The 20,166-nt window shown below is 30.6% G+C and overlaps 1 protein-coding gene across 1 annotated transcript in view; it reads right to left on the minus strand.

Moving 5' to 3' along the window:
• LOC111688618 overlaps positions 1-20,166 on the minus strand; it is a 129,017-nt gene that overhangs the window by 85,968 nt on the left and 22,883 nt on the right. Inside the window, 1 exon segment of the mRNA XM_046952148.1 lies at positions 6,307-7,037. Within this exon segment, the coding sequence (XP_046808104.1) occupies positions 6,307-6,889 (583 nt within the window). The 5' untranslated portion in view covers positions 6,890-7,037.

Consider the following 20,166-nt stretch of genomic DNA (forward strand, 5'->3'; position numbering starts at 1 on the left):
AGATTACAGATAGCCTTAGCCAAAACTATAGATAGCCTATAGTCCAGACTATGGACAGACTATAGACAGACCATAGTCCAGACTATAGAACGATTATAGCAGACTGTAGTACAGACTATACAAAAACTATAGTCCACTAGGGACAGAATAAATCCAGACTATAGCAGACTATAGTCCAGATTATAGACAGACTACAGTCCAGACTATAGTCCGGGCTATAGACAGACTATAGACAGATATTAGTCCATATTTTAGACAGACTATAGTCGAGACCATATACAGGCTGTAGCCCAAACTATAGTACAGACCAGTTACAGACTATAATCCCGAATATGGACAGACTATAGTCCAGACTATAGACAGACTATAGTCCAGACAATAGACAGACTATAGTCCAGACTATAGACAGACTATAGTCCAGACTATAGACAGACTATAGTTCCGACTATAGACAGACTATAGTCCAGACTATACACAGACTATAGTCGAGACCATATACAGGCTGTAGCCCAAACTATAGTACAGACCAGTTACAGACTATAATCCCGAAAATGGACAGACTATAGTCCAGACTATAGACAGATTATAGTCCAGACTATAGACAGACTATAGTCCTGACTATAGACAGACTATAGACCGACTATAGTCCAGACTATAGACTGACTATAGTCCAGACTATAGACTGACTGTAGTCCAGACTATAGACATACTATAGTGCAGACTATAGACAGACTATAGTCCAGTTTATAGACAGACTATAGTCTGACTATAGTCCAGACTATATACAAAATATACTATAAACTATAGTCCAGACTACATACAGACTATAGTCCCGAGTATAAACAGTCTATAGTCCAGACTAAATACAGACTATAGCCCAGATTATAGACAGACTATAGCCCAGACTATAAAAAGACTATGGACAGTAATATTGCAGACTGTGGTCCAGACTATAGACAGACTATAGTTTAGACTATATACAGACTATATTTCAGACTATAATCCAGATTATAAACAGGCTATAATCCTGACTTTTTATAGACTATAATCCAGACTGTAGACTTTCTATAGTTATATTATAATCCAGACTATAGGACAGACTAAAGCGGACTATAGACTGCTTATAGATCAAAGTATGGACTGGATTTTTTAAAGGCTATAGACTGATTATCGTTAAGACTGTAGACTGATTGTGGTCCAGACTATGGACCGACTATAGTCCAGACTATAGACAGACAATAGTCCAGACTATAGACAGACTTTAGTCCAGACTATAGACAGACTATAGTCCCGACTATATACAGATTACAGTCCATGCTATGAACTGACTATAGTCCAGATTACATAGTTCAGATTATAGACTAGACTATAGTCCAGACTTTAGACTAGATTTGATTCCTGACTATTGACTACACTTTGTCCAGATTATGCTATAGTCCATACTTCAGACAAGAATATATTCCTGACTACAGACTAGACTATAGCTCAGAATTTATTAGATTTTATTCCTGACCATAGAAATGATTACAATCCAAATTATAGACTAGAATATAGTACATATTGTAGACTACATTATAGTGCAACTTTATACACTGACCAGAAGTTTTCAATTGATTTATTAACCACTCAAGTCTATGACATACCGAAACATTTCATGTCTAAATCCCACTTAAATTTCCCCATAAATAGTTATGAAATTCTCTGCATTCAACACAATTTGTTTGCAATTACGAAATGAAATCATAAATCGTTTAAAAATGTATAAAATTAAGTTGAAATTTATAAAATGTATTTCTTCGCAACAACAAATGATGGAAGTCGAAATATTCATTTTTAAAACATCTTGTTAATTTTGTAGCATTGCAGCAGTTTGTGTGAAAAAAACGTGCGAAAAACGTTTAAAATTGTGTGCAGTTTTTTTTTTGTTTTTTTTTTCCCCTAATCTAAGCAATTGTCTATTTAAAAAAATTAACGTAAAATAAATAAAAAAACTATTTACAACTACGTCTTTAATAAGGTTGTAGTAAAAATTCATTTATATTCCATAATTGCAAATAGACATGCACATTTTTATTAAACTCCTTTATTACTTCGCTCTAGTGTTGCAACATTTTGACTTGTTGCAACATTTATGTTTTACAAAATAAAAAAAAAATGTTAAGTTACTTTTCAATTGAAATTATTTATTGTACAAGTGACTGACTGGCTAAATGCCGGGATAGTTTGCAGTCGGTTTAAATGTTCTTTTTTGTTTTTTGATGCATTTTTAGTTTTGTGGCAATATAACATGCAACATACGCGTTTTAATATGTTTAATCTCAGGGGAAAAAGGTGGTTCCGATATTGTAGTAATAAGAAAAATTGCACAAATTAAAATTGTTTAGATTTTCCGCCTACTTTGATTTAAAGTTAAAAGAAGGACAGACGATCAGAAAAAGAGAGGGAAAGAGAGAAAACATACATATTTGCAGCATCAACTAAAAAAAATATTTATATTGAAAATGAATGTCTACCTTAAATTAATTTATGTTAACATGCTGTAGGACATTAAAAAAGTTAAATTTTTTTTTATTTTCTGCCTTAAATAAGGCTGAAGAAGAAGGAGGTGGTTATTTGGTTGTCTTGTCTTTAACCTACAAAACAAAAAAGCCAATAGAGAACAAGAGAATTATCACAACTGGTGATTAATGTGTTTATAACCAGAACATGTAAGACATTATACATCCAGCCTACAAAAAAAAATGAGTTATAGATAACATTATAGAACTAAACCATGAACAGAAAAGTTTTAGTTTTTATTAAGATTTCCAAAAAGTTCAAGTTCATTCAAAATAGCTGGACAAATTAAAAGCTCGTTTAGAGCTTTTTTATATTCTGGGTGGTAAATAATGACAGTTTAAGCTGACTACTCTTCAGATTATTTCTTAATATCATTTCAGAACTTCTATATTAAAATTTCTATTGTCTGGGCTATAGATCAGTCTATAGTTAGGACTATAGATCGTTCTATACTCTGGACTATAGATCGCTCTAGTCTGGATTATAGATCAGTCTATAGTTTGGACTATAGATCAGTCTATAGTCTGGACTATAGATCAGTCTATAGTCTGGACTATAGATCAGTCTATAGTCTGGACTATAGATCAGTCTATAGTCTGGACTATAGATCAGTCTATAGTCTGGACTATAGATCAGTCTATAGTTTGGACTGTAGACTGATCTATAGTCCAAATATCAGTCTATAGTCTGTTTCAATTTATATTCTTAAGATTAGACTATAGTCTGGACTAAAGATTAGATTATGGTCTTGACTATAGATTCTATAGAACCTATAGACTGATTAGAATATAGTCTATTCTAAATATCAGTCTATTGTCTGGAATTATAGATCAGTGTATAGTCTGGACTATAGATCAGTCTATAGTCTGGACAATAGATCAGTCTATAGTCTGGACTATAGATCAGTCTATACCCTGAACTATATATCAGTCTTTAGTCTGGACTATATATCAGTCTTTAGTCTGGTCTATAGATCAGTCTATAGTCTGGACTATAGATCCGACTATGGTCTAGACTATAAGATCAGTCTATAATATAGAATATAGATCAATCTGGAGCCTGGCTGATAGATCTATGGTCTGGATTATAGATCAGTCTAAAGTGTGAACAATGTATCAGACTATAGGTAGAAAAATGGGGCAGTCAATAGTCTGTACTTTAAATGAGTCTATACTATGAAACATTAATCAGTCTATAGTCTGGACGATAGTATATAGTCTGTACTATAGTTAAGTCAATAGTCTAAACTATAGATAGGTCTATGGTGTAAATTGTAGACTTAATTTCAAAAACTAATTTTCTCAATTTTTTTTCTCTGTTACAATATTAGTTTATTTTCTAAGTCTGTAGAAATACCTTCGTTATTTCCATCCTTAAAAAAAAATTAATTTCAAGTTTAATTTTTGTTATCCCCCAGTTGTGTTTATTTATTTCTTGAAAAGAAAAAACCCACCAAACCTACTATACAATTTATTATATTGATTATAAAGATAAGCGACAGATTTTTCAATTATTTCTGCAAATGTATTTTTGTTTTTGCAGTTTTTCTCCTTCATACCAGACTCATATATGAAGAAAGAAAAAATATCAAATCTATTTGCAAAAAAAAAAAAAAAAACAAACGCAGCAGTTGCATATATAAAGTGGCAAACAACTGGCCTTTAACATACATTCTTTATAGTTCTTTAGTGAATAGTTTTCCTATTTCTTTATATATAGTTTGGCATTAAGAAAATGTTGGAGAAAAAAACCTTTAAATATTTCATAGCATTAGCACTAACAACTGGTAGTGGGGAGAACAGTGGTTTGGAAGAGAGGGTGTGTATATATATTGGATATTTTTATAGGAATGTATCTAAACCGAAACTATACTCAATCAATACTATGGACTTTCACTTAAACAGTATATATTCATTGTCTATAGATCAGTATACAATCTTGACAAAAGATCAGTCATGATTATAGATCATTGCATAGTATTGTCTATAAAGAACTATAGACCAGTATTTATCTGGCTTAAAGATCAAAGGTTCACCTTGACTATGAATCAGTATAAAATATTGACAAAAGATAAGTCATGTCTATATATCTGGGTATAGCCTTGACTGTGAAGAACTATAGATCAGCCTTAATCTGACTATTGTCTAGACTGCAGATCAGTCTAATGTCTGCACCATTGATCAGTCTGTAATTTGCACTACAGATCAGCCTAAAATCTGGACTATAGATTAATCTAAATTGAGAACTGTTTATCAGTCTAATATCTGAGCTATAGATCTGTTTATAAGCTGGGTTTAGATCAATCTTGACTATAGATCAGTTTGTTGTCCGGATAATAGGTTGACTTTAGATCTGTCTATATTCATTCTGTGTAGATCAGTATACAATCTTGACAAAAGATCAGTCATGACTATAGATCAGTGCACAGTATTGACTATAATGAACTATAGATCAGTATTTATTTGGCTTCATCTTATTATAGACTAGTATAAAATTATAGACTAGTATAAAATATTGACAAAAGATCGGTCATGACGGTATATTAGTGTATAGCCTTGATTATGAAGAACTATAGATCAGTAATAATCTGGCTTAAAGGTCAATGTTTCGTCTGTACTATAGATCAGTTTATTGTCTAGACTACAGATCAGTGTAAAGTTTGCACTATAGATCAATCTGTAATCTGTACTACAGATCAGCCTTAAATCTGGACTATAGATTCATCCAAATGGTGGAGTGTATATCAGTCTAATATCTGAGCTATAGATCTGTCTATATGGTGGGTTATAGATCAATCTTGACTATAGATCATTTTATTGTCTAGACTGCAGATCAGTCTAGAGTTTGCACTATGGATCAGTCTTTAATCTGTACCTCAGATCACCCTTAATTCTTGACTATAGATTCATCTAAATTGAGGAGTGTATATCAGTCTAATATCTGAGCTATAGATCTGTCTATATGGTGGGTTATAGATCAATCTTGACTATAGATCAGTGTATTGTTCGGACAATAGGCTTTACTGCAGATCTGTCTATATTCTGAGCATAAATTGGATTATAGTTAAGTAGTATTTAAGAACAGTCTGTGTTCCCAACTGTTAATCAGTTTATGAAGAAGACTATAGAGTGTGATCGATTATAGTAGATCATTGTATAGTCTTTACTATTTAATAATATATCCAAGTGCTACTCTATAAAGGAAAGGATATCTGCTTTGTAAACCACTGTGTGAACATTTCTAGTTTTTAACTCTCTTTACATGCTACAGCAAAAGCTGGAAATATGATAAATCGCCATCAGTGATTGTAGCGATAAATTATTTTTCGATCGATTGTATGTAACGATAAAACAAAAAGCCGCCTCTCTTGGTCGTATAACACTAGCAACAGGCCATAAAGGAATCCATTAAAGTTGTATTTGAAAATTTAATAGAAAATATTTTTTTTAAAGTAAATTGAAAAGTGAAATTTTTTATTAATAAATAAATAAAAAATCCAATTGAAAAACTAACACACTATAAAACTAAGATTCAATTTTAAAACTACACCATTTACAATTGATTTGTAGAATCTTGCACTTTAATATCTTCATATCCCTATCAGTTTCAAAAACTCCCCTTTGGAAATTTCTTGAAATTAATGTAACTGTCATGAAAACAAAAATATATTTCTAAAATATAATTGGAAATGGTGTAATATGAAAACAAAAATATTTATATTTATTTCTAAAGCCAACTCCCACTTACCTATCGAACCATCCAATGAATAGGCATTACGTTGCCATGCCCAAGTACATAGATCACAGGTTGTTAGACCATCCGCTGCCACACTCTCATCCAAAAACGGTGGCCTCGGTGGCGGTGGTACAAAATGACCATTCCAAAGACCATTTTCGCTGGCATCAAACGCCAATGGTGACTCAAACGTGTCCTCTTCGATGGCATTTAACCAAAAGTCATCATCATCATTGTTGGCAGGTAAAAAATTATTGTTAATACTATTACTAGCGCTACCAGCACCCGCTACACCTAAACTATTTGCTACACTTTCAATGGCTGCTCCGGCTGCTTCATTTAATGTTGCTGTGGCCAGAAAATCAGCCGATATCGTTGGATCGTATGGTGATAGCAATTGTTGTTGTTGACCATTGCTGGCAGGTGTTGGTGTTGGCTGAGCATAATTATTGTTGTTGCTATTGCTGTGATGCAGTTGCTGTTGATTGTGATTTGTTAATGAGTCTAAGCGTGAATTTGGAAATGCTGTTCTTATTGTGGTTGTGGCACCCAGAAATATGTCATCTGTTATGGGTCCTGGTAGGCGGGGAAACATTGTTTTTTATTATTCTACACAATACTTGTACGGGGCGGGTGAGATATTTTTAATATATATAAGTTGTTTTTTTTTTTTGTTTTTAACAATTAATTTGTATAACTAAAGCTGTTGTGTTTGTGGGTTTGTTGGCAACATATAGATATTGCTGTAACAAGAAAATGTTAAAAAAGGAAATTGATTAAAATTATGTTTTTTTCAAAATGGTTATTATGTAAAATTAAAAAAAAAAACAATAATAATAGTTTTAAATAATTGTTAAATATTTTTACGAAGTAGTTCTATTTGATGAATATGAAAGAATATCATTAACATATAGATCAGTCTTTTTCCTGGACTATATTGTGTTCTATATATAGATCAGCCGGTAGTTTGGACTATAATTCAGTTCAATATATTATGTGGACTAAGATATGTCTATATTCTATACCAATGATCAGTCTATGGTGTAGGTTATAGATCAGTCTATAGTCTGGACTATAGACAAGTAAGGATAATAGAGAATTCTATAGTCTCATCAATAGATCAGACTATAGTATTATATATATGTCAGTCTATAGTCCAGATTATAGTTTCACCTACAGATCAGACTATAGTCTCAACTGTAGGTCAGTGTGTAGTCTGGATCAGTCTATAGTCTGGACTGTGGAACAGCTTATTGTCTGGACTATTAATCAGTCTATAGTCTGAAATATAGATCACCCAATAGTCTGGACTATAGATCAGGTAATAGACCCTACTATAAATCGTTCTTTAGTCTGTAGTATCTATCATTTTATATTCTGTAATATAGGTCAATATACAGTCTGAAATATAATTAAGTTTATATTGTGGACTGTAGATGTATAGATCAGTTTATAGTCTGCATTAGTCTAAAGTGTGGAATATTGATTAATGTCTGAACAATTGATCAGTCTATATTCTGGACGATGAATCAATGTATAGTTTTGCAATCAGTCTATTCTCTAGACTATAGATCAGTCAAAAATCTGGCCTATAGTTCAGTCTATATTCTGGACTATAGATCAGTTTATTGTATGTACTATAGATCAGCCTATAATCTGGCTTATAGGTAAATTAATAGTCTGGACAACAGACAACATTTAATAGTCTGGACTATAGATCCCTCTATAGTCTGGACTATAGATCGCTCTATATTCTGGACGATAGATAGATCTATAGTCTCGACTATAGATCGATCTATAGTTTGGACTATAGATCGCTCTATAGTCTGAAATATAGATCATTCTATAGTCTGGACAATAGATCGTTCTATAGTCTGGACTAAAGATCGCTCTATAGTATACTATAGATTGCTCTATATTCTGGACTACAGATCGCTCTATAGTCTAAAATATAGATTGCTCTATAGTCTGGACTAAAGACCAGTATATAGTCGGGAGTATAGATCGCTCAAAATTTGGACAAGTGATCAGTCTTTAGTCTGGATTATAGATCTGTCAAAACTGGTATAAATATCTATATATACTCTAGATCAGCCTGTATATCAGTTTATATTCTGGACTATAGATCAGTCTAAAATCATGGTCCATAAATCAGTCTTTAGTCTATCTTTTGTATTTATTGTAGACGATAGATCTGTGTATGGTCGGAACTATAAACTGAGTGTAAAGTAAATGGGCCGATCAGTTTCTGATCCATTTGCATGTAATCAAAACATATTCTCTTTCTTTAGTTAAATTTTAAACAGTAGTTCAATGCAGTTTATCTTACTGTCTCTGCTTTAATATTTAAACAAATATCAAATATGTTTTTTTTCTCCAAAAATAATCAAAAGTTCACGTTTTCCATATTAAGATTTAAAAATTTTTATGTTATTTTACTCAAACGAAAAAAGAAAAACGACTTAAAAACGTTGTTCCTTTAGGGACAAGAGGTTTAAAGAAAAATAAAAAAATGTAAACAAATATTTTATAGAAAATATTATTTTTTCATACAAACAACAAATTGAAAGTAAAATTATACATTGCAATAGACAGCAATTTAATGCAAAATTGTTGAGTCTAGTCTCTGCAAGTAAGGTGCACTTTTGAAAGCGAATTTTTGAGAAAAAAAAAATTAAAAGAACACAAAAGGAAAATGGCTATGGCAACAGAAAAAAAGTGAGATTCAAGGTAGCAATTTAAATAGACCCCTAACTGGAGTCAACTATAAAAATCCCATCATAGTTTAAAGGTACACAGCACAGCAGTAAGAGCAGAAATGATAAACCAAACAATGATGAAGAGTTAGGTTGAAAATAAAGAACTACATGCAATTGCTAGCAACAAGGAAAAACTCATACATTTATAGTTTAAGCAGGAGTAGCAGCAGCAGCAACAATAACAATAACAACCGTAAATGCTGCAGCAGTTTTAGTAACGGCAACAGCAGTGGTAACAATATGACCACCATGTTGTTTGAGAAATTCACTATTATTCACTATTATTCACTGTTTTTTGTTTTTTGTTCCTGAGTTCATAATTCCCCCTGTTTTTTTTTTCCAAAAAGAAAAACAACTGACTGTTGGTGGTGGTTGTCTGCTAGTAGTTGCCTGTTGTCTAGTTCTTTTTTTTATTTGTTCACTGCTGCCAAGATGTTGTAGATGACGATGTTGATGGCGGCTAAAAGAAGCGGCATATAACTATCATAACGCTTAAAATTATAATAACTCTATTAAGGCCTCAACAACGAGAAACACCACCGCCAACAACAGCTACAACAACAATTGCAACAAACATACATATTATTGTATTTACAACAAGTGATGTTTAAAATTACAGCTTTGTTTTGTGTTGCATTTAACAATTGTTGCAGCATGGTGCATGTGTTTTCCCATACATAAACTTTGAAAGGGAAGTTAAAAAACAACAACAAAAACACACCAACAACAAAAAAAACTAAACAAACTATTGCCGATATATGCAGGAACAATAAGACTTTAGTGGCAATAAGTAGGTGTAGGCTACAACAAAACTTTATAAAAAACAACAATCATGAATATGACTCCCTTTCGTCATTTTGATTTTGTCCCCTTTCCAACCATCCGCTTCATACGTCCTAACAGCAATAGTTAATATGTTTAATATTTTTTATTTAAGTTTTAAAAAATACAACTAGCAAAATCTTGAGAAAACTAATAATACAACTAATATGTAAAGAGATATAAAGCTACTCTTGGAGCACCCTATGGTCGTCATTTAAGGACCCTTTCCTTGATATCGAAAGGAAGAATGTGCACTTTTAAATTATTGTCGATTATATAGAGCCTACTACAGATTTACCTATAGACTATAGACAAGACTATAGACTATAAAATAGACTATAGGCTAGACTGTAGACTAAACTATAAACTAGACTATAGACAAGACTATAGACTAGATTATAGACTAGACTATAGACTAGACTATAGACTAGACTATAGACTAGACTATAGACTAGACTATAGACTAGACTATAGACTAGACTATAGACTAGACTATAGACTAGACTATAGACTAGACTATAGACTAGACTATAGACTAGACTATAGACTAGACTATAGACTAGACTATAGACAAGACTATAGACTGGATTATAAAATACTAGACTATAGACTAGATTATAGACTAGACCTTAGACTAGACTATTGACTATACTGTACACTATAAACAAGACTATGGGCTAGACTTTCGACTGGATAATAGACTAGACTATAGACCAAACTATAGAGTAGACTATAGACTAGACTATGGACTAGACTATAGACTAGACCTTGTACTAGACCATAGACTAGACTATAGACTAGAATATAGACTAGACTATGGACTAGACTACAAACTACACTATAGATTATACTAGACTACAGATTAGGCTATAGAGTAGCCTATAGCCTGGTCTATAGGCTAGACTATAAACCAGGCTATATGTTAGACTATAGGCTAAAGAATAGGTTATAGAGTAGACTATAAACTAGGCTATATGCTTCTATATAGACTAGACGATAGACTAGACTATAGATTAGACTACAAACTAGACTATAGACTATACTATAGACTAGACTATCGACTACAGACTAGACTATAGACTAGACTATAGACTAGACTATAGACTAGACTATAGACTAGACTATAGACTACTATAGACAAGACTATACACTAGACTATAGACCAGACTATAGACTAAACTATAGACTAGACTATAGACTAGACTATACTTAGACTAGACTATAGACTAGACTATACTTAGACTAGACTATAGACTAGACTATAGACTAGACTATAGACTAGACTATAGACTAGACTATAGACTAGACTATAGACTTGACTATATACTAGACTATAGACTAGGCTATAGACTAGACTATAGACTAGACTATAGACTAGACTATAGACTAGACTATAGACTAGACTATAGACTAGACTATAGACTAGACTATAGACTAGACTATAGACTAGACTATAGACTAGACTATAGACCAGACTATAGACCAGACTATAGACCAGACTATAGACCAGACTATAGACTAGATAATAGACTATACTATAGACAAGTCTATAGACTAGAATATAGACCAGACTATAGAGTAGACTATAGACTGGACTATAGACTAGATAATAGACTATACTATAGACTAGACTAGAGACTAGACTATAGACTAGACTATAGACTAGACTATAATCTAGAGTAAAGACTAGAATATAGACTAGACTATAGACTAGAATATAGTTAGACTAGAGACTATACTATAATCTAGACTACAGACTACACTATAGATTATACTATACTATAGATTAGGCTATAGAGTGGACTATACAATAGGCTATAAAGTAGACTATAAACTATGATATATGCTAGACTATAGACTAGACTGTAGAATAGACTGCAGACTAGGCTGTAGACCAGACTATAGACTAGGCTGTAGACTTGACTATAGACTAAAGAATATAAAAATAGACTAGTATAGTCTTCTCAAGTTTATAAATTTTACTATTGTCTAGACTATTATCTTATTTATAGATCAGAACATAGCCTATCTTATACTAGTATATAGACCAGACTACATCCTAGTAGACTATAGTCTAGACTATTATGTTGGCTATAGGCTAGACTATATACTGGTCTATAGACTGAACCATACACTTGTCTATAGTCTAAACTGTATACTAGTTTAAACCTTAATTCTCCGTTTTAATTATTTGGACTGTTGCCAGCTTATAGCTGCATTTATATGACCACAAATCTGTTTTGTAGTCCAAAAGATATTTTTCATAATATATTTCTGTACGAACGAAAAAAAGAGTAATTTCAAGTGGTAAACTGGGCTCAAAGGTGGTTAAATCTGGTTGTTGTTTTTTTTGGTAAGCTTTTCCTTTTTCATAATTTTTTTTCAGTTTATTTATTGTATTTAACATACACTTTTTGGTTAAAACCTTTTTTGCAATGTTTTAATATATATATTTTTTTCATTATGCTCCTTCATTGAAGTGGCGCACGGTTTTGATCACGACTTTTTTATAAAGTATTTATTTTTGTTTGATTTTTTTTTTCATTTGCAAGAAAATCCCCACAAAAAACAACGAATTTATATATGATTTGTTGTTGTTTATATTAAAAAAATGATTTTTTCTATAATGATTTTTTTTTGATGTTGTTGAGTGTATATAGTATTCAAGCCCCCACATTAATGTGGCACTTGAAGTGTAGTATATGGTGGCAATTTAAAACATTTTAAATAAAAACCTTTTGTGCAAAAAAAAATTTTTTTTTGTTTAAATCTTAATGTTTGTTTATGTCTTTAAGTCGACAAACTGGCAGCCAGGGTGGTCTGTCCAAGAAAAAAATGAATGAACGAAAATTTCAGAAAAAAATCAGAAATAAACAGTTACCACTCACTTTAAAAACTTACAATAACAATTAATTTATTCGATATAATAATTTGTTGTTTTAGTTAGAATTTAGAAAATTCAAAATTATATGAATTCTATAGTTGATGGAACGAATTAATGACAATTTAAGGTCATTGAGATCTGAATTGTTTGTTCAGTCATACTATAGTAGAGAGTATATGTTAGACCTTTGTTGAGTTCTTATTTCTTGTTTTTTCGCTCTTTGACTTATACAAGTGCAAAATGTAGTAGTATATGTCTGACGATTCTGGCATTAGACTATAGTTGAGCATATGGCTCAGAGAGAGCAGATTAGTTAAGACAATAGATAAGACTTTAGTTGAGACTATAGATCTGACTAGAGTTTATAGTCAAGACTATAAATATATACCAGTCGATAGTTGTTACAATAGACTATATTCAACACTCTCTTCTACATTTAAAAACAGTTTATAGTCACGAATATAGACGAGACTAGATGAGAAAATATATAAGACTTTAGTCGGGACTTATTTTAAATATAATCTACACTATATCCGATGCAATGGATTAGAATGTGGTCGAGACTATAGACTAGATTATAATCCAGGTAATAGATCAGTCTATAGTTGAGTCAATAGTACAGATTGCAGAACAAAGTATAGTCAAAACTATAGACCAGACTAGTTTAGTCTCATGCATAAATGATAAGACTATAGGTCAGACTACATTTGAGACTTCAGCCCATAGGCCAAAGTAAAGGCAATAGATCAGTCTATAGTTGAGACAATAGTACAGGTTGCAGAACAGACTATAGTCAAAACTATAGACCTGACAAGTCTAGTCTCAAGCATAAATGATAAGACTATAGGTCAGACTACATTTAAGACTTTAGCACATAGGCCACAGTAAAGGCAAAAGATCAGTCTATAGTAGAGAAAATAGAACAGATTGTAGAACAGAGTATAGTCAAAACTATAGACCTGACTAGTTTAGTCTCAAGCATAAATTATAAGACTATAGGTCAGACTACATTGGGGACTTTAGCCCATAGGCCAAAGTAAAGGCCAGTCTATAGTCCATAATATAAATATATACCAGACTATAGTTATGAGTATAGATCTGACTACAAAGAAGACTTAGTGAAGACTATATTATAGAACAGACTACAGTTGAGACTATATAACCATGGACCTTGTTGAGACTATAAACCAGACTGTTGGCAAAACAATTGACTAGTTTATATTCAAGACTATATACCGGACTTTTGTAGAGACTATTAAGATTTTAGACAAATTTGTAGTTGTTACCTTAATATCTGATTAATTTCCTGCAAAAATTTTGTCTTTCTTTAATAAAAACCTAAAAAAAGGTCATAAACAAAATTCTAAAGAAATATGATTTAAAATTTCGAAATATAATTGATTATAAAATAATAACAATAAAGTCATATTATTATATTTTTACACAACATACAAATGCATGACTGCGATTAAGCAGAAAAAAATCATAATGAAACAAAAAATTATACAAAATCACAAGTAAAAAAAACCAAGAAATTCAACAAAAAAACCAACTATTTGAATCAATGAATGCAACCTAATCAACAGTGAAATAATGATATTAATGATGACGATGATTATGATGATGATAATGTGGTGCAAGGAGAAAGCCTTAACTAATGATGTGCTATGTATGGTAAGGTCAAAATGCGTACATTCACTCTTTCTCAAGCATAATATTTGATCAGTCAGTCAGTAAGTCATTCAAACGTATAGCCAGTGATCAGTGAAAACTGTGTAATGCATTAAAATATACGTTTGTATATGTAATTGTTTTGCTGGTTTATATAATAATGATCATTTGTTTATTTGATCGGTCGGTCAATCGGTTGGTTGGTCAATACCAGACACATCAATTCATCGACATTGCGGAGAAATCCGTTTGTATTTACTTCAATATGTATCATGTTGGGTTGTTTTCTTTGTTATTTATACTTTTTTTCTTTCTTTATAAACTGATAATTTAGTGTTCAAAATTTTGTTTCTTTTTCACTTTTTTTGATTTTTGCACGTAATTTATATTAAGATTTGTCTGTAATGATTATTGCCACACAAATGGTTGGCTCAAAAGAGGGGGAAACATAGTATCGAAAATGTTTGTATTCAAAGAAACTGGAACAATATTTAATAATTTTTCCAAGGCGTTATTGTTTAATAGTTTGTTAAATAATTAGCTATTAATTAAACTCAAAATAAAAAAAGTTGAATTTTAAATTACAGATAAGTCTATTGTCAAAACTAAGAACCACTCCATATTTGAAACTGTGGGAAACACTATAGTCAGAACTCTTAACATGATTGTAGACTATAGACTAGACTATAGACTAAACTATAGACTAGACAATAGACTAGACTATAGACTAGACTATAGACTAGACTATAGACTAGACTATAGACTAGACTATAGACTAGACTAAACTATAGACTAGACTAGACTATAGACTAGACTATAGACTAAACTATAGACTAGACTATAGACTAGACTATAGACTAGACTATAGACTAGACTATAGACTAGACTATAGACTAAACTATAGACTAGACTATAGACTTCACTATAGACTAGACTATAGACTAGACTATAGACTAGACTATTCACTATACTATAGACTAGACAATAGACTAGATTATAATCTAGATTATAAACTAGAATTTAATTGATTTAACATTGACTGTTCCGATAATATTATAACCATAGACTGTACTATGGATTAGACTATAGATTAATCTTTAATCGAAACTATGTATCATTCTATTTAATGAAATATAGATCAGTCTATAATCGTGACTTTAGATCTGTCAAGAGTCCATACTATGGAATTGTGTATAGTCGAAACTATATATCAGTTCATATCCGATATTTTAGATCGGTGTAAAGTGATCTAAAATTGATACTGTCGTCAACATTATAAATAGTAGTTGCTACTAGAGATAAGCATTAAGTAAAAATTACAAAATAATTTATGCTTGAGAATAAAAAGCAGTTTGTAGGGTATTTCGCTTACTGTGTAGTGTATTCCTTATTAATTTTGTTTTTAAAAAACTTTATTGTTACGATATTGGTTAACTTCTTTCTCACCCAATTTGATAACTTGTTTACTTTTAAAACTTTATAAAATAATACAAAAAAATTAAATGATCAACCTAAATTATTCGTTTATGCTTCATTATTACAGCTTTTATAAAGTTTTGTTTTTGTTTTCTGTCTCCATTGTATCTCTAGACTTTAAGTCTGTCCATCCATCCATCCATCCATCTATCTATCCAGCCACTCGCTTATATTGATTCAATCGATTGTGTATGAAAAGTTTAAAATCTAACTATGCAGCTGATTGCTCTCCATTGCCTTATTTTAAAAAAATATTTAATTATGAACAAATCACCATGATTTTGATAAATGACCATATTTTTTATAATTTTTTTTCTTTCCATTCAGTTGCTTTGTTTCTAAATATCACTTTTATTATGGATATTAACATTGAGATAGAGTTTACTTTTGTTTTCTTTGAGGTTTCTATTTAAATAAAGGCAAAGGATTTTCTTGCGGTGGAAAGTGAAAGGAATTAGGTCGTTTTTTTAATTACACTTTATATAATTTAAGATTTAAATATTACGTAATAATTAAGCTAAAAAAATATTTAAAATTTTATTATTTTTGGCCAAAAGTGTTAATAAACTTTGTTTGTCATTATAATATTATTATTTCATCATAACATCAATAACCCCAAGCTACTTTGACCCAATACAGATAAAAAATACAAATATTTATATTTATATTTTAGGAAGTTCATAAGTAAGTCATTACCATCAACATTTTTTTCATTAAACAATTTTTTAACATTGGCATTAATTCGATAAACTAAAGAAACCAAAAAAGAAACAAATATGAAGATGTTTATAACAAATGGCGACTAATCAAGAAAACCACAAGATACTTGAGGTGTCATTAAACATCATTATTTCTTTTATAACAAAACGAATCAAAACATTTTCACACTCAACTCTGGTAATTAACCCAAAAGTCAATTAAAGTTTAACAATGAATAAATAAGAAATACAAAGCTAAAACATAATGAATGGTGCCTCAATAATGATTTTTTGTTTTTTAATTTCATTTAAATATTTGCTTAATACTTTTTCTTCTATAACTCACTGTTCAAATTAAATAATCAAACTACTCAAATCGTAATGATTTTTAAGTAAGTAATAAATAACATATAACATCAAATAATCATTTAATAATTTCATCAAGTTGGTAATTTTTCCAAAAGAAAACAAAAAAAAAAAAAACAGCAACTATAATGACGTTGTCGATTATGTTGTCTTACAGTTGACGCTGGTGCTCTCTATAATCACTTTAATAATAACTTTTAACACCACATCCGTATATATGACTTTAGTTTTTTTATTAAAGTACAATTTAACTATGCGATATTTTTTTCATTTTAATTTTATACCATCAACCAGTCAACCAAATAACCAACATCACTATATATTTTACCGCTAACCATCTATCCAAAGTATTCATTCATTTCGATCTGTATACCAAATATGCAAGACTATACACAGATTATTTACTACCAATTTAACAGAAATTTTATAAAAAAGCTAAAAATATGTTACTCAAAAAGCTTTAGCGTTAAAACAATATAGTAAATCTGGAGTTTAAAGGAATGTAATCGATCATAATTTTGTACAAACAATTGTAGGGCATCTGAGCTCGCTTTGGTATGAACTAGAACAGATCTAAAAACTAATAAGAAGAGAATCAAAAAAATAATTAGAACTCAAAGAGAACAAGAACAGAACTAGAACTGCAAAAGAACTAGAACTGAACTAAAACATAATAAGAACTGGAACATAACTAGAACAGAACTAGAACATAACTAGAACAAAACTAGAACAAAACTAAAACAAAACTAGAACAGAACTAGAACTGAACTAGAACAGAACTAGAACAGAACTAGAACAGAACTAGAACAGAACTAGAACAGAACTAGAACAGAACTAGAACAGAACTAGAACAGAACTAGAACAGAACTAGAACAGATCTAGAACAGAACTAGAACAGAACTGGAACAGAACTAGAACTAGGACAGAACTGGAACATAACTAGAACACAACTAGAACATAACTAGAACAGAACTAGAACATAACTGGAACAAAACTAGAACAGAACTACAACTAAACTAGAACAGAACTCAAAGAGAACAAGAACAGAACTAGAACTACAAAAGAACTATAACTGAACTAGAACATAACAAGAACAGAACTGGAATATAACTTGAACATAACTAGGACAGAACTAGAACAGAACTAGAACAGAACTAGAACAGAACTAGAACAGAACTAGAACAGAACTAGAACAGAACTAGAACAGAACTAGAACAGAACTAGAACAGAACTAGAACAGAACTAAAACAGAACTAGAACAGAACTAGAACAGAACTAGAACAGAACTAGAACAGAACTAGAAAAGAACTAGAACAGAACTAGAACAGAACTAGAACAGAACAGAACTAGAACAGAACTAGAACAGAACTAGAACAGAACTAGAACAGAACTAGAACAGAACTAGAACAGAACTAGAACAGAACTAGAACAGAACTAGAACTAGAACAGAACTAAAAGAAATATCACTTCATTATATTCCACCTCTGTTTAAAACCAAATGTTGTTCGCATTATAACGCTGCTGCTGATGTTGCTAGTATGTTGAATGCCGGTTGTTAATGTTGTTGTTCTTGCTGTTACTGTTGATTTGTTGTTGTGGTTAATAATGCCTGCTGCAAATCATGTTGAATTATGGTTTTAAAATAATTTTTGCGCTTAATATTTTTTTCGATGAATTTTCGTTGTTGTTATTGTTATTATTTTTATTTTCACAGTTTTATATTGGAAAGAACAACATTAAAATTACGAATCAGCTGAATAAATTAAGAAAAAGAGGAATTATTACTTTAACCTAAATAAAGTTTTAAACCTTAAAAAAATGTTAAATATGATAACTTGTCTGTCTAAAGGTTTAAGTTATTCAACTGATGTTTTAAGTAGGTTTTGGTTTTGAGGCTTCGAATTAATAATTGTATTTTATAAACGTAATATACTTATTATAATGATAATGATGACTATGATTATTATAAAAAAATCTTACGTTTGTTTTAAGGCGTAATAATTTCTTTAGGCTTTTAGCAAAATATTATGTTTTTTTTTGTAAATTTTAATTTACATTTAATGTCTAGTTGTTTTTTTTGCTGTTCTCAATTTCTGTTGTATTTAAATGAACATTGTGATTAATTTAAATTTTGTTACTTTTTTGCAAATTTATTAGGTGATGGTTTTAGTTTAATGCGTTTAAGTTTCATTTTTGTTTAATAATATTTGGTTTTTAGTATCATTTATTTTAATTTATTTTTGTTGTTGTTGACTTGTTGAAAATGTGGCAACAAGTTTTGTTGTTATTATGATTTTTGCAGACAGTTTTATAGCTGAAGTTTGCAAGTTGCCATCACTTTAGATTTATAAGCTCCAATAAATAACTTAAACTGTTTACTAGCTTTACCCATAGTAACTAGTCGGGTAACTATTTTTGTTCTCTGTTCTCCTTGTCTTAGTTTCATAGTAATGTGATCAATAAAAATAAGTTTAGTATTTCGATGAATTTTATTATTTTCCGCATTTCTCTTTATTATTTTCTGTATTTCGCTTATGACTTCCAAACATCTGGCAACTATTCTCTTTAAACAAGTAGTCACACTTTTAATTCAAGTTAATATTACACTATCATTAGCAAACACACCTCGTTAAGATTTCATTTTTAAGTGAAGTAATAAAATATTTTTATTCATAGTTCTTTTTTTGTAATTTTCTGCCTTTGAACATTTCCATTTCAAGTCTTCTAGAGTCAGACATTGTGTTTATTAATGTTGTGGCTGCTGCTTTTAAATCAAACTCACACAAATACCGACAGACAGACAGATTTCTGCATAAAAAACTATAAAATATGAATGTCAGTTCTTAATAGTTTATGTTGCAATTAATTACAAAATTGTTTTTTTTCAGCTTTATGATAAAACAAGTTATGTTTTGCAAAATGTTATGGCAAAAAAAATATTTATAGGAAAATATAATAAATGTTAAAATGAAATCCTTGTTAATTATTTTGTGAACAAAAGATACAAGTTGTGAATGGTAAAAAACTAAAAAGAGCGAATAAAACTTAATAGTTTTAAATAAGCATGAACTAAATAAACTGAATTGGCAGGGAACTAGAACTGAACTAGAACTGAACTAGAACTGAACTAGAACTGAACTAGAACTGAACTAGAACTGAACTAGAACTGAACTAGAACTGAACTAGAACTGAACTA

This window comes from Lucilia cuprina, chromosome 5 (assembly GCF_022045245.1).
Source record: "Lucilia cuprina isolate Lc7/37 chromosome 5, ASM2204524v1, whole genome shotgun sequence".
Classification (NCBI taxonomy): domain Eukaryota; kingdom Metazoa; phylum Arthropoda; class Insecta; order Diptera; family Calliphoridae; genus Lucilia; species Lucilia cuprina.